The sequence below is a fragment of the Hylaeus volcanicus genome, chromosome 3 (genome assembly GCF_026283585.1).
Source record: "Hylaeus volcanicus isolate JK05 chromosome 3, UHH_iyHylVolc1.0_haploid, whole genome shotgun sequence".
NCBI lineage: Eukaryota > Metazoa > Arthropoda > Insecta > Hymenoptera > Colletidae > Hylaeus > Hylaeus volcanicus.
In genome coordinates this window covers 20,930,641-20,947,775 of record NC_071978.1, presented here as the reverse complement: position 1 = coordinate 20,947,775, position 17,135 = coordinate 20,930,641, and the positions used below count along the sequence as shown (strand labels likewise).

General features: G+C 36.3%; 1 protein-coding gene across 5 annotated transcripts; it reads right to left on the bottom strand.

Annotated features, from left to right (window-relative positions):
• Positions 1–114: 114 nt before the first annotated feature.
• LOC128873568 (uncharacterized) lies at positions 115–6,698 on the bottom strand. Of its 5 annotated transcripts, none has more exons than XM_054117214.1 (18): positions 6,116–6,698; positions 5,392–5,509; positions 5,175–5,314; positions 5,010–5,108; positions 4,823–4,936; positions 4,642–4,743; positions 4,399–4,560; positions 4,027–4,326; positions 3,710–3,961; positions 3,499–3,631; positions 3,294–3,434; positions 2,792–3,224; positions 1,931–2,050; positions 1,597–1,851; positions 1,334–1,508; positions 938–1,126; positions 749–868; positions 116–673 (listed from the first exon to the last, which is right to left on the bottom strand). In XM_054117214.1, exons 1-18 carry the CDS (start codon positions 6,275–6,277, stop codon positions 572–574), a joined length of 3,117 nt encoding a protein of 1,038 aa, XP_053973189.1. In that variant the 5' UTR covers positions 6,278–6,698; the 3' UTR covers positions 116–571. The 5 variants fall into 5 exon arrangements, with proteins under 5 accessions (XP_053973188.1, XP_053973189.1, XP_053973187.1 ...); XM_054117212.1 differs by having other exon boundaries at positions 4,399–4,743; positions 6,116–6,292; positions 6,414–6,697; XM_054117213.1 differs by having other exon boundaries at positions 115–673; positions 2,792–3,191; positions 4,399–4,743.
• Positions 6,699–17,135: the final 10,437 nt, after the last annotated feature.

Below are 17,135 nucleotides of genomic sequence, written 5' to 3'. Positions count from 1 at the left end.
GAGTATGAGAAGATTTTATTTGAAACACATGGTTGCTCTATATATCACCTTCATCGGTTACAACTGCTTGATAATGACTGCACCGAGACAGAATTTTAAATAAGATATTTGACAATCATTTCTAATGTTTATATTTTTTGTATTTGTATTGTAAAGTGTATATTCATTATACATAAGTATGTCATTGCACTGTATTGTACGGTTAAAAATAAATATTTACTTTTCTAAGTTACAATTTTTATTATAATCTAAATAATACATTACATGTAAAAAAAGTTTGAAATTGTAACTTTTATGTTTACAATTAAATTATCAACCTTTTAAAACGTACTTAAAACAACAATAGTACGATACTTCGGGAAACAATATTGGAATTCGATCTGAGATAAATAAATATGTGGCGCTTTTAACGCCATCGCATGCCTTTGTTTGAATAGATAAAAGGATAACCTAAAATATTTTGTAAAATAATCCGTCAGAATATAATTGTCCTCGTTTCTCGTATCTTCAACTTTTGCAGCCAGACTTTAAAGCTTATTCAAGCAATGCAGAAGTCATTACTTTTATTAAATTACTCTAATTCTACTTCACCATCAAATGTTGCTTGCATAGATATTACTGGTCCAGCTGCCTCCTCTTGACCTTGATCATTTTCGTCGTCATTATTAGAAGACTATAAAATTATAGTTCATTTATATTTCATATTATTTACTTCAATTCTCATTCAACCAAATTAGATCTAAATTACCTGTTGATTACCGGACGATTCAGGTCTAGACTGATCAGCTTCTGCCAAATCTTCATTGTAGCCTGGTTTACTAGCAGGTGTCGAAGGTAAAGCATTCGTAGAATCAATTGAGGACGTTCCCTGTAGGAGGAATATGAAGTAATATCGTCTCTAAATACTGAACAATATTTTGTTATTAATACACCTTACTGGTATATCTAAATGATCTATCAACTGTGCATGGGCAGTTGGAGATGATGAACTTCCTGCTTGAGATGATACAACTAATTCTGCTTTAGATGACTGATTTTCTGTACCTAAACCTAATACTGCATCCACTTCAGAATCTTCGTCGCTAGACTGACAACTTTCACTAGCAGTTTGATCGGTTGTTTCGTTCTATAAAAGATTAAATAAGTATATGCGGCACGCAAATACTGTCTGGTATATCAAGGTGACTCATTTAAGACGGGCCACCTCGATAACTTACTTACTTTTGTCTCTCATCACAAGTAAATGAGTTATTCAGGTGACCTATCTTAAGTGTCTCACTCTGTTTATATACGTATAAATGTATGTATAAATATACACGAGAAGTGTACAAACCAATGGATTGCTTAGAGGTTGTATATCTTGTAAAGCACGTAACGATCTCAATAAACGAGGTCGCAATCTATGATCTTCACTTATAGTCTTAATTTCCCTTAATATAGTGGCTAAATAATCTGGTTGTTTTTTATTCGCGTAAATAAGTGAAGTTAACACTTCCTTCATCTCAGAGCTATATAATACATTTAATAATAAATATACTTGATTAAATTATTATTTGCAAAATAAAGAAATTGAAAAATAAATTAAAAAAAATTAACCTTAAAGTTTGAAACAGGTGTTCATCATGTATCATAGATGGTAACCGAAATGATGAGTGTGCTTCTTCCCAAAGATTGTCAACTTGTGGTTGAGATACCTCGTTCGTTAAAATATTGCTACGTGCAACAGCATTCTCCCTTTCTTGTTGTTGTAAATTTGATTGTAATTGCAAATTCAAAGAATACTGAGCCTCTCCATTTAACGAAGACAGAGGTACATTATCAACTCCTTGCTCCCGATTACGTTTGTCTTTCCTTTGAGTAAAGTTCACAATGCATGAAAATAAAATCACATTTATATAGAGTTAGTGGGTGATTCATGTAAATTGCATACATAAGAGAGCTGTTCACGCTTGATACGGCATTTCCAGAAGACGTTGAATTCGCGATAGCTCCTGAAGTAGCGTCTGTCATAGTTTTTATACTTCCTGAGAGTAAGTTTTGTCTTGAATAGCTGAAAATGTAAAAATCAAACGTATAGTTACCATTTTCATCGTATAATCATTTTAAAAATATGCATACCATGCTGAAGGAAATGATATGGCTGATGGAACACAGGATATAAACAAAGGATAAAAAGAAACACACCAATGACACAGAGAATAAGGTGAATCCAGATATTGTTATTTTAGCATATATTGTTAGTCAGGGTCAAAATATTTCAAATCTATTTATCCTTAAACACAATGTATTACATACCCAGTTTACGTACCAAATATACTATCCTCATTTAGTTTCATATTCATTAACCATTGGACTATAGAATCAAAATCAATACAGATTTGACTTACGATATGGTTTAAACGAGGGTAGTAATAAGTAAAAAGTACAAGACAAAAAGTGCACAGGTAGACCGTGAAGTTTATTACTTTATGTAATGATACATTAGGTTTACACAAAGATGGAAGATGGGTGTGCACGATCTATCGAATTATAAAATATCTAAACTCATAGGTAAATGCCAAATCGTACTTTTTAACGATACCCAATCAGAAAGGAAAACAACATCATTTATTTTACATGATAAAAGATTTGTAGAACTCAACTTTATAAATCAGAAAATAAATCTATCAAATGATTACATAAGTGGAAAATCTCAGTTTGGTGTACGATACTTGTATCAATGTCGATAACACTTTCACAGCACTAGGACAAATGATAAAATTCATATCAGCATACATGTATATTCTATTACCTTCTGAAATTATCCCAATAGTTGTTTGCTCTGTTTCCTGGCGGTACTTGGTTATTCAGTTGTTGTTGTTGCTGTTGGGAATTTGCAGAAATCGTTGCAGCATTATGCGATAATGCGGGAGAAGAATTTGGCAATGATACCAGATTTGGTAGAGATGAACTTGGCGGTAGTGTAGAATCTAATGTTTCACCGAGATGGTGAGCATTACGACTTAAGTTAGAATATTCATCATTATTTTCACTGTTGTTACTTCGCTGTTGTAATTGATTTTGTCTCAATTGCGCTTGTAACTGAGTAACAGCTACACGCATAGCTTGTAATTCACGTTGCTGGGACCACAATAGTTGGCAACATTGTTGTAATGTTGTACCCATCATCTGAAGTTGTTGAGCTTGAGACCCTAACAATAATTGCCGATAATACTCTGATGAACCTAAATATATAAAAAGTACGTCGCATTTGTTGAAATTCTTTAATTTCTATTGGTGTTTATATACTTTACCATGTTGTATCTGATTCATCGGCGGTGGTGGGTATATCCACCAATTTCCATTGAATCCATTTTCGATTGCTGATGGTTGAGGTCCTATATCCATTAAATTTTCTGTGGATACGCCATCTACACTTTGATCATTGGACCCTCCTGTACTCCAAAAGATAAGTTTATAAATGATGACAATAAATACAAGACAGTTCATTTAATTTACCTATTGCTGCAGAAGAAGGCCAAACGTTAGCGGGAGTACTTGTATGACTAATATGCGAACTAGAGCTTCTATGACTATTTACATCGGTTGCTCCTCCCATATCGCGATTAACGCTAGATGATTGAGATGAATACTATTGTTTCAAAAAACAAAATCATATAAATATAAATTAATAATCCAGTTTCTCCACCATCCTTCATAAAATAGGTACCTTTCGCATAAGATCTTCAATTTGACGTCGTTTTCCTTGACCTGGCTGGGCTTCTGTGGTACTGTTATTATCTTGCTTTTTATCGGAAGTGACTGATGTTGTAAGCGATGGTAGAGGCGTCGAAGTTTGGAAAACGGATGTAGAATTAGACTGAGTTGTTGATGCCGCTAACAATGGTCGTTTCAATCGTTGTATTTCTGCTCTGGTTGTTTGTAACAAAGCAGATTGTTCTCGAAGTTCTTGTGTTACAGCCTATAATGTAAATTGTATATAACCTTAGTTTACAACACAACCTTTATTTACGTTTATGTTTTTACCTCGATGTCTTCAACCGTTGGTCTATCTCCCGTGTTTCTAATTTTGTCATGATTTATCTCATCAGTATCACTTTGACGTTCCATTGAAATATTCGTTCCATTTTCTTCTTCATTTGTGTCCATCGCAGCTGCAGTTTCACCGTTCATATCTACTTCCGGTTCAGGATCAGAATTAGAATCGAGACAATCACGAGCTCTTGTTATTTCTGCCATTAATGATTTTAAATGACTAAGTTGTGCTTTCATAGCTTCTAGTTCAGCAACTTTATCTCTTCCAACATTTCTTGAACCTTCGGAACTCTAAAGTACAGGATTGGTAATTATACATGATGTTTATAATTTTTAAGTAAATACAAAAAATAATATACTAACACAACTACCCCTATCAGACATCTCTACAGCTTGTAGCTCAGCTACAAGATGGTCCATGTGTCTTTTCTTTGTTTGAAGTTGAGCCAGTTTTGCCGTTTCAGCTTCCAATTGCTCAACATTTACGGGTAATGTTTGACTTAATGTGACTGCACTTTGATTTTCCTGTTGTATAAGAGCTTGTTGAGCTTGACGTGCTTCGCTTAATGTTTCTGACACACGTAATTGCATTCCAACTACACTAGCCTGATGTTTCAATAGGTGTGTAAGTTTCTTCTGTAATTCTTCGACCTTGCGTAGTTTCACTTCTCTGCTCGATTCGCCGTTTTCATCCCCATTTTCACCATTCTGAAAGTGATTTTATATGATTGATAGCACTATAAATTTATTTTATATGTTTCAAATTATTAAAGTATATATGAAATACCTCGCAGAATAGCCCAGGATTTTGATATTGCTCCAAGAGTCTGGACAGTTTTCTTTCACTGTCATGAAGATCCTCTACCATAATACCTAACTTCTCATTTTGAGCTTGTGCACGCTGTAAATATAAAAAATATAATGTATACAAAAAAAACAAACTTTATAAATTTAATCATTTTCTATAGACTTACGGGATCACTAGATTGATTAAGCGAATCCATCATTGTTGATGTAACTCTGATACACTCTCTGATCTCATTTAAACGAGATTCTACTTGGCTTCTATCAGGCTATAAATGTGTTAAAAAAATTATTCTAACATTTTATTTTGATAAAGATCAAAAGTGTTGTATTACCATTTTATCGACATTAGAAGGTTTTGTTCCTTGAAAACGTGGAGGGGATTGTGTTTGAGAATCAGTAGGTGGAACCATCTTTTGCCAGTATGTAAATTCTTCTGCCCTATAATTGTATGGTCGCCCGAAAGTGTAGGATGCTGTTATAATAACATATAGAAATTATTTAATAACAAGTTATAGAAGCATGAAAAGAAATGAATATTTAAATATTTACCAAATTCTGGTATATCTTGATAAGATGTCGATGGCACAGATGAATCGAATCTTGTATTACTATTTTTTGTTACTCTCAGGTGTTCCCTATCACTAACTGGTTTCCAGTCAAGTTGGTACTATAGGATGCAATTTATAAAATAAAAGAAACTGATTAGGTACACAGAAAAATAACTGAGATTTCTAGAAATGGTGAGTGAAATACTGTAACTCTACTGCTTCGAAGTAGGATTGTATCTGGATATGTATTCTTAGAAAGAACTTCCCCACTATTCAGCTATCTATTAATAGATTATCTTTTGAACTGCTATATACAGATGCTGCATGAAGTTTTCATTTAGAAAGTTCAAATTACATTAAATTTAGAAATACATTATATTTAATTGTATAAATGGATTTTTTACACTAATAAAATTAAATAGTAATATACAGATTGAACTGCAACTAAAGTATTTAAACTTATAAAAGATATTATATATATATATGATGTTTTCCTTTTTTAAAAAGTGGTTTAGGTCTATGATACTGAATATGATATGTTACTGAAGAAGATCCAAGTAAAAAATCAGAATGTATAACTGGCCTAAGAATGTTATCAAGAATATAGTTAAACTGTGTTTAAATGACTAATTGTTTATTTGTAATTTAAAAATAATTCAGTACATAATAACAAATAACTTGCAATAAGAAGCAAAGGTATTATACATATTTTTTAATCAGTTTACCAAATTGTTAGAGTGCTGTGCATGTCCGTGATAACTAGAATGGTTTGCAAATTGATTGGCAGCTGATTGTTCTCTGTTTCTATCGTTTCTCCTATTACTTTTTGGTAGAGTACCCGTGTTGCGTGGACCATGATTAATACCAGATGACATTTTTTTTTTCATTGAAAGATTCTTACACTGTTGAAAAAGTATTTTTCTTTGTTTGTTGACTTTTCACTGTTAACCTTGTTGCACAATTTTTAACGCGACATCGTATTGGAAAAACGTGACTCTCCACGAGTAAAAGAGTGTCATTTACCTGGATCTATTATAGAGCCGATTACACGAGATGTTGCATTGCGAATATGTAATAAATAACTGAAACGATGCTCGTTCTAACAAATGTTATGAGCAAGGCGGTAGTATAAAAGTATGAATCGGTATTCACGAGACTCTTACGTCAAAATACTTGGCAGACTAATAAAAAGAATTGGATACTATAAATAAGTTAGGCCATTGACGCATTTATCGCAATGATTATAAAGATATATCGGTTGTAGAGTCAAAACCACTCTTGGTTACTTGTGGCTACGGCCATTTTTAAATGCTTGTTTGACATGTTGTTTGGTTGTTAAAACAAGATATGCGTTTAAATGTATCGCACAGTCAATGAAACAATTTTACAGTTATTCGATTGAAAATAATTTGTTTAATACAGGAAGAGAAATAAGGAATTCCTTTAATTGTTTATATTACATCTCATCGTTCACGATAGACTAGTAATTCTGTATATTCGGAAAAATATGAGAAACTATTGTTATTCTTGTATGAATTATTCGTCATTGATAACTAGAAATGTTATTAATATCATATAGTTGTAATACGTCATTTTGGGTATTTTTTCATTGATTTGTTTATAGACAGTTCCATATCAATTTTGCGCCAGTCGCATTGATTAACGACGCCACCTATCGCTATTACAAGTGTTCCTTTTTTATCTTATCGAGTAGTTGGACCATAATTTTGATTTTGTAAACGTCGAAACAGTGGAGAAATAAAGAATAATTATCGTAAAGATATATTTCATGGATCAGTTTATATAATTAGAAACGACATATTACATTAAGAGGTCGATAAATGATAATTTATCTCGTAAATTTTGTTTGTGAAAAAATCGGACGGTGCTCCCTAAACCTACGCATCCTTAGGTTTAATTTACCTTAATCCTGAACTCGACTCTGTCATTACTATTTAACATTTAAATAAATAGAAAAAAGAGATCTGTAATACCGATTCAGTAAGAAACCGCAGTGCACATTAGTTGCACGAGTATTCCGCGTTCCTACAGACAGCGCTGTTATCAGTACGTGGCGATACCTGCCGATAGAAAGTGGCATTAATCTGAGCGCACCGCGCCATGACACTCGCGGTTGGACGCTGCGTTTCGCGCCCATGGCCCGAGGGGTTAATAATAAATAACCGATTCCGTCACATGTGCGCTACTCCTACGTGCTTTACATCCAGTCTTTAGAATCTAGGCAGCGCCTATGACAGACGACGTAGGCTTCGATGGTGTCGCGCACGCGGCTCCTAACATTTTCTCAAAGTATCGCTTGCGAGCTACCGATTCACGCAAATCCCTGAAGCGTTTCAAAAAGAAAGAGAGAGTCAAATAAAGGTCGAAAGCAGCCACGACAACGCTACTTTTGTATCGGCGTTGACGATCGGTCGATCGTCACCTCAGTTCACCGTATGTTCTCACTGCATCGAACCTGGGTAATATACTGTTTCGTTCGAAACCAGTTTACCCGAGTGCAGAACGGGTGTGTACTAGTGATTTCATTTCGCGTGTGAGTGCATGCTGTGTAGCTCCCTTGGAGTTTACTTGGATTTATCTCCTGACGCTGTGAAATGCTGACAAGCTGGCAACATGAATGCGGCAGTATAGTTCATACGGATACACGGCTCGGTACCTGTAAGTACGCTACATCAGATATTTCGTCGTCCTATTGCGAAGGACCGCGTACAGAAAACGTTAGAGGTTATATCGTCGCATTTGAAGTTCACGGAAAACAATAGTACGGGCAGAGTATCAAATCATAGCATCACGATAGCAACGTGATCTTTACACACGTGCATATTTTACGAGAACTCTTCGTACCTGTATGATTAAAAAAAAATGTAATACGCTCGGAATTTTTTCAATCTTTAAAACGTTTTTTTTCTATTCGCATTAAACGTGTAGCGACACGAGTATTCCATTCCGTAAGGATTCTTCGTATCTGCGTAACTAGAAAATGCAATACAGTAAGAATTTATCAGCTTTTGGTTTCGTATAGGTGCAAAAGTATTTAAGATGTTTGTCTTCCTCGATCAACCGTTCTTATTCCACAGTGCGGGATAGAGTGAAAATATTCGTACCATTTTAAAATCGTGGGTTTGAATACACACGAAAATGATTTTTCTCCGAATAGAAATGTCAAAAGTGAAACGTCGAGTGAACACAACACGAATAAATTTTCTCCTATAACTCACATAATTTTTATTCAACGAATAACGGATCAAAAATCGTGTACTTTTTATTCGTTCGTAGATGAAACCGGTGTATTTTAATTATCCATGTATTAGTCGAATCAAATTTTACTACGTAGCTTCACGTTCGACATCGCATCTGCGAAGAACTCGATGACGACAGACACAATAACACAAATTAAAGACAGTTGCACTTGACACGGAATTAGAATCTGTTCTTGTATGTTCGTGCTGTTCGCGCATTGTCCCTAATTTCTATAATGATTGTCCAAGGACACGCACGACGTGAAAACTATTAGAACAATTTTCTCGACGGATCGTTGAACGTCATCGACGAGGATATCACGGTAGTGCTAATGTCACTTGTATTTATGGAATTTCCGCGGCCCAAGGTATATCCGTTGCACTTAAGTTTGACTACTTGTTGCATAATGCACCGATCACAGTGACCTAACGCAACTACCTTTGCAACGTCTTGATGCGTTTCCTTATCTCGTATCGGTGTCCATCGCTGGTCAGACAGGTGTGCCGGAGACACCCGTTACATGTTCGTGTACGTACGAAAAGTCGATACCTTTCGTTTCTTTCATTCAACAATATGGACTTGATGGCCTTGCGGTAATTTCACCTCGAATGATCGATAAACACGGTAGCGTGTTAATACTAAGTACTGGGGTCGATTCACGCTAGCGTCTGTCCACTTCTCGTTCTCGCGGGTTGCAAAAATCGCTGACTCGTTCGTTCATTAAATACGGAAGCGCACTTAACCTAAAAGGGGGTCCGAGGTAAACGTCCTCTCGAGGGCCCTCTCGCGCACAATTGGCAAGTAGAAGAAAACCGATTCCGCGAAAAGGCAACTTTACGTTGTATTGAATTGGATATCGATCGGTACATCGTTGTAGTCTCAAAGTGCGCTGAGCATTAGGGTAATAATAAATGCCCTGTTTCGCTTGAAATTGTATATTTTATGTAGCACAGGACTTGTTTCCTCTAAGTATCAAGGATGTGAACCGAAACGTAATTCACATGACTGAACCGGTTCGTAGTTGTTTCGGTTACAAGAACCGAAATCTTTGGAGTGAAATTGGAGCCGAAGTAAAATTGGAGCGAAATTGTTTGAACCGTAATTCATTGTGGAGCGAAATAGTGAATTTCGCTCCAGCTTCGAACACCGAAATGGTTTCACTCCGAGCTGAACTAACAAAGGATGTGAACCGAAACGTAATTCACATGACTGAACCGGTTCGTAGTTGTTTCGGTTACAAGAACCGAAATCTTTGGAGTGAAATTGGAGCCGAAGTAAAATTGAAGCGAAATTGTTTGAACCGTAATTCATTGTGGAGCGAAATAGTGAATTTCGCTCCAGCTTCGAACACCGAAATGGTTTCACTCCGAACTGAACTAACCAAGGATGTGAACCGAAACGTAATTCACATGACTGAACCGGTTCGTAGTTGTTTCGGTTACAAGAACCGAAATCTTTGGAGTGAAATTGGAAGTGAATTGATTCTTTGGAGCAAAATTGGAGCCGAAGTAAAATTGGAGCGAAATTGTTTGAACCGTAATGCATTGTGCAGCCGTTTAAAAGAACGAACACATATGCTCGCTGTGCAATTTCATGACTTATTGAAATTAAATAATAACTAGCTGGTTATTGTTGCTCGCTCGCTTAATTCATACAGCTATTCATGTTTATTTTGTTTGCGACCCTTTACGGGCCACACAAGGAACTTCCTGATTTCCGTTTACAGCGCCATCTATCGCGAATAAAAAAAAATGTTTAAAACTAGCGTTTCGAAAAGGTCTCATAGCCAGCTTTCACAGTGCATGATAAAAAATGAGATGTTCCATTAAAAAAATCATGTTGACCTTGACGTGACTTTGACCAGTCCTTTGAAGGTCAAACGGACACGATCATTCAATAGAATTTTTCATACCCTAAAACATTTCCCTAAACCATATTTCTCACAAATGTTCCATTTTGGAAATATTTGACTGTTTCCATACTTTTGGAGTACCCTGTATGTATATATACATGTATTATACCTATACGTATAAATATAATAATAATAATATATGTATATATATTATTTATTTCCGTTTAGTTATTCACTCATAAATTTATATTCTCCCATCTAGATTGCGTTATTGAGTTGTTTTTTTTTTAAACTAAAAAACTACTGGACCGAATTAGAACAAAATCTAATCAGCTCTAAGTTAGATTGATACATATCGATTGCATCATCGATCATTTTGATCTCGCTATTAGTTTTTTAGAAAACGTTAACGAAAAATTTGTTTACATTTGTACACACACACACACGCGAACAATTTGTTAAAAATAGGCTAAAATTCCTCCAATGACCTTGAAACATGGAGGTCTGCTAAAAAATTAATTTTTCATTTTAGGGGCAAATACAATAAAATCCCTATAAATCGGGAAGTTAATAATAATTGTATGAAATAAAAATCATCACAGCAATATTTTATACATAACTAATGTTTATAATGTTTAAAAATAATTATTACTTTATAGTTTTATTAGATTATCGAGATCTCAACGCCGGCCGGTAACGCATGTGCGTTCGTTCTTGTAAACGGCTGCCAGACCGATTTAACACCACTTACAGTTTGCCAGACCAAATTTTGTTAACCCTATGTATTACATATTGTTTATACAAAAAGTTTCAGAAATAATGATTTCAGTCAAACTACTTCCTTGTTTCCGACAACGTTTTCCGACTGCCAGACTCGTTTAGCATCGCTTACAATCTGCCAGACCAACTTTTTTATGCAATTTGGTATGTCACCAATACACGCTAAAAATTTCAGTAGTAATGATTTTGGCCAAAAATCAAATTATTATAATAGGCCATAGTGAAGCGTTGCACCACTGAATTCATGCCAGACCAAGCATTTCTGAACTAGGGAGACATACCATCTTCGGAAAACAGGTTCATTTGTGTAATGAAATGAATCATCCATTTCTGTCGCGGGCTCTCGGACTATAAGCTCTGGAGCTTGTAAACGTCCGAGCCATAGCTACTACTAGATATTTTTGTTTTAATTTTTCAGGAACAAAGGAAATGTTTCTTCTATGTTTCTAAATACGAGACTGAAGCCTCATTAACCTCATGGTAGATCCGCCTCTGAGCATGTGGATTACTGAGATTCAGATACTAGAGATTCTGGTATGCTTTTAAACTCGCCTGTTAGAGGATTAGAGCGCATTATACTTATCGCATAATCGTCGACGCGTTGATTAAATTGGGCGTTGTTCAGTCAGCGATGCAACATGGAACGAATTCTCCCTCACGTGAGCCGCATATGCCTCTGAACGTTGGCCAGCTTTTCGTTTCGTTCGTCCCAATTTCATAGGGTTATTTCTGTGAAGAACGGGGACAGCTTTTGTTTCACCCACCCCACCTCTACCCCCACCTTCTGAATTCTAGCAAATTTATTCCGATGTCATAAAAATCTGCTTGGCAAAAATTCCGCCTCCAATCGTAAAGTCGCTTTCCGTCGAGGAGGTACTAAACGGATCGTGCCAACTGATGTTATCGCGATCTACTTGGAAGAGCTGCGCGTAACGTTATCAAAAGAGTGATCGGCTCTGTGGATGATCGTTTATTAGAATTACATTTGCGATCGAGTCACTCGATTCTTGGAGCAATCAGCAATCCTTTTGACATGGGATGCACGCATATCTAAATAAAGATAGAGGGTTTTCCAACACGCAATTCAGAATTTTGTTTCTATAGACTCTTTCGGAAAACCTTTTATACAGGGTGTTCAAAAAAGAGCATTCAATATTTATATGATGTATAGGGCACACTGTACTGAGTAAAAAAGCTTTAGTAAACATAAGTCCAAAGGTGAACCGTTTCTGAGATATAAACATTTTTGTTTGCTAATATCATGATTTACTTACTACTGGGTTTTCGATATTTATAGATTTTCCACGTGTCCGCTCATTTCTGTATACGAAATTGAAAAAAATGAAATTGACGAAATTGTCGGCACTTGAATGGGAACATTCAGAACGCAATTTATAAACAATGACATAAACATCGTATGCGATGGAAGCAAATCATGATACTAGCAAACAAAAATGTTTATATCTCAGAAACGGTTTACCTTTGGACCTATGTTTACTAAAGCTTTTTTACTCGGTACAGAGTGTGCCCTATACACCATATAAATATTGAATGCTTTTCTTTGAACACCCTGTATAGTTTCATGAAATATTAGGGGGACCAGAACGTAATATCGTATCTTTTACATTAAATTCAAACAAATAAATTTATAACAAGTTTTTATTTTTAATCAATTATGTAATCGCCCTCGTTATCAACAACCTTTTGTTATCTAGTGTGCAAATTTTCAATATCTGATCGATAAAAATCAACTGGTATACAATGAGCTGATATATGATAAACAAGCATTGACATTCGCAGAAACGATATTACTTTCTGGTCCACCTAATAAAAGTTCCGTTTGAAACATTTTTGGGAACGGCCTACAATTCGTTTTAGAAGATAACTGCATTTAAAGATTAATTCTCCGTTCATGCAGAGCGAACGTCTTCCTTCTGACGTTAATTTGATATATTCGCCCGAACAGGTTGTTCAACGTTCAAAGGAATGGCATTTGGCTCTGATTAACTGATGCGTGCGTTACACATGCGTGCAAATACAATCTGTTCCAAAGTGATTCGCGGATGCATGGCTGCGTCGACAACTCGAAAACTCTGGTCAGTGCCAATTACAAAAACGTGATTTGGAAGCACGCCCGCACGCGTGATTAAAATGAAATTCACCGGCATCGTTTGCTCCTGGACACAGATATTTATTGTTGATTAAATGTCTGCCAACACGATCACGATGTCGGGTGTTGGATTCGTTTGATACAAGAATACTCGATGAAAACTAATTATTTAAGAAACACGCTAAATGCAGAATTTTAATTTAGGATTAGGAGCAAAAATTAGGATTTTAATTTTATAATTAAATTGTATTTTAGTATAAATCAATGAAAATTTACATGGATAACTGTTGAATCGTGTGAATGCCGCAGAGGAATCGTTAGATGTTTATCCATTTTTCAAATTAAATTGTCCCTATCCCTTGTTAGATAAATAAGGATCTCTAAATATCAATTCAATGATAAATAGGACAATTTCATTTCACTACGCAATGCGAGTCATGTTTGATCTTGATGTGCTTAGGTTGATATCAATGTATATTCACGATAAGTCGCAGATTATCTGGTGTACTTTTCAGAAACGGTACAACATTTTTATCTAAATGTACTAAGAACATTTGAAAAGAAAGCTTCAGGGAAACATATTTGAATTGCGCTAGCGTGAGTATATCCAGTATAATTACCATCAAAGTTTCCTGGACTTCCTGGCCTCCGATTACAAAAAGTTGAGTAATTCTCTGATACGCCGATAGGAAAACGTACGAACCCCCATTTTCAGGAGGGTGCGGCATCACGTGTATCTTATCGATAAATCGACGGTGTTCTCGATCGCAAACACGTAACCTAGCCCATGGATCGCATATATGTATATAACCCACACCTTTTTACGTACGCACCCACAAAGGCCGCTCCTCCTTGCCACGCGATTCTCCCAAGTTATCTGCTTTCGTTCGCGATTTCAAGAACGGTTCCATCCGCGAGCCAATTACGAGAAACACGCGACTTTCTGGTGACTCGCCCTTTCACTCTAATTCGCTGACATCTACGTTTGCATTCCAACGCTGTCTACGCCATTCATGCGAAACTTTCGATATGAAATATGCATGGGAGAAAGATCAGTCCTGAGGGGAATTGCGAATTGTATTGGTCAGACGTTCTTTACGTTAGAATTCATCAAATCTTATGGTAAATGCTATAGCCCAGCTTACTGGAACCTGAGTCAGTTATTCATGTTCTTTTTATGGAAAATGAAAAATGAAAAAACCGTGAAAAATTGGCCAAATTTCCTTAGTGAAAATGGTTTGGTTTGAAACGATTGTAAACATTTAAAAGATATTGTTTTCACGTAGATGAAAACTCCCAAGCTCCGAAATAAAAAATTGATGGGTTAAAAAATCCTCTATCGGAGGTTTAATAACTGTTATAGCGTTCAGTTTGGCGTGGAATGACCCGATGCATGTTGGATGAGAACTTCTCGATGAAAGTGTAAAGACACGATGCACGGAAAAATCGATGAACGTGATGACACCCCAGAGGATTGACATTTCCACCGATAGGTCTAAAGCACATACAACGTCCTTACCCCCTTAAAGGGCGATTCCTGGTAATAAAGGTTCTAACGTCGAGGTCGGTGTATTTCCATCGAACTCCGACGGAGAGGTATCTTATTATCCAGAATCGATAAGATTCAATTACTAAACGACTTCTTGATCATTTCTACGAAGTTTCGGAATCGATTTACGTTCATTATAAATACCCTCTTGCATTCCATGCTATTATCTTTTTTTTTTTTTTAATACTAAGTCGGCTTACATCATATTGCGCGTCGATAATCTTATCCTCGATAGTTCTAGGTCACCGATGAGCAACTTCGCGTGTACAATGGGTTGAATTTCGTTTTTCAATCGGAAACTCCGTTAGAAAATAAAATAACGTTTAAAGAACGACAATTTTCATTTGATGAATAAATATCCTCTCCTAGATACATCGAATATTAAGACTTATGTTTCTATTAAGGTACATAAATTTGGTTTGCAGCAAATACTATGAAATGCTGAGAATCCACACTGAATATGGATGGTGTACTTAGCTTGCGTAAGTAATTCGTAAAAGGAAAATACCCTGGGGATGTTTTAATAACAATATAAATTCCGGAAAACTGGGATGTATCGAAAACAGGTCGACGAGATCAGACCTTCTCGCTGTTATTCCAAGTTTGTATTTACCTTCGCGTTTATTTTGCATACTGTGCTTTTTCACGTGTTTGCTCGTTCTGACTCTCGATGAAAATATTTTTCAATTTTTAGAACGCAATATGATACCAGTCGATCGTGTGTCATTATTATTAAAACGACCGTGTAGGCACGCCACTCGAAATAATGAAAGAGCTTCGTGCTCAGGAATTAATCGGATCGGGAATTGGAGGAGCGCTCTCGTGATTTTTTTTTTTTTTTTTAAATATATGAATTTAATTATCGACGGCGTGAAAAAAATATTCTTCTAATTTTATCAACTCGCGTTCGTTCTTGGAAAACACGAAGAAACGAAAGTCCAGGATTCTATTTAGAATCTAAAATAGGCCATGAAAACGCTGAAGTATAGAAATATGCAACGTGTGCACAAATAATCGAAGACTAGGAATTCGAATCGGTTTCCTAACGCCAGAAATAATCAGGGTGATCATGTTACGCGGTTAAACACACGTGTTAGACGAGCAAGTGTGCGCGGTATTCCACTGGATACTCGTTACGGTAATGAATGGAGATTCCTATTAAACACGTTACAAAAATTGAAGTACTTCTTTTAAAAATCGAAATTTTAATTTCTGCCATGCGTCGATAATAAAATAAATCCGAAAATTGCTGCTGTTAACTCGACTGTCTCCAGTGAATACAACTTTTATATTTCACCTGGTACATCGTAAAACATAAATCAAAATTAATGTACTCTGTGAACTTCATCGATTCAATCAGTTTTAATCTCAATTTCTCTACTCGATCTTTTATTTGTATTACTAAGCCGTTCACGTCACCGAAGCCACATTCAATCGCATACTATCACAGGGAAGGCGTTAATTATTTGACTGAATCGGTAAACGCCGCATAATTTCCAGATTGTCCCCCAAAGTATTCAAAATTGCCAACGTACCCCGTGCTGGGAAACGGTGTGCCAATATTTAATTAAACACCTTCCTGATTTGTAATCCTCCTCCTTAATGAACAGGGAAGGCACCGTAATGAACCGCGATCGGGGTTGGATCCGTTTCGTTCGGTTGTCCGTAATCTTCAGCAGCACGTGTTTCACCCATATGAGATTAAGTGTACGTCGAGCGCGTAACGGTTGAAATCACGTTGCGGTCTAATTTGTCGAATCAATCGCGGGTACGTCGAAGGGGAGGGGAGGGGGGAGGGAGGCAAGTGGCACGCGCAAAACTTCGCGGGTGGTTTATAGCGGGCAGAGGAGAGAGAGAGTCGACGCGTCTCTCAGGTAAGAGTGTACATGCGTGGTCTCGTCGGCATGGAAATCCACCTCCAGGAACGAAAGACAAAGGACTATAGTTCACGTGCACGTGTGACGAACGAAGGAACACAGAGGAAGATGAGTGAAGTTGATAGATAGTCAAAGATGGACAAGCACGGTCGTTTTATTCGAATAATATGTAGTAACGTTTATCCCATTCTATCGTTCTTCCAATATTTATTCAACTTCGATTAATAGTTCCAATGTTCGTTTAAACAGTGATATGCGAAGTTTATTTCTTTTGAGATTTGTGTATGGGCTCGATCGTGACTCACCCCTGCGCGGT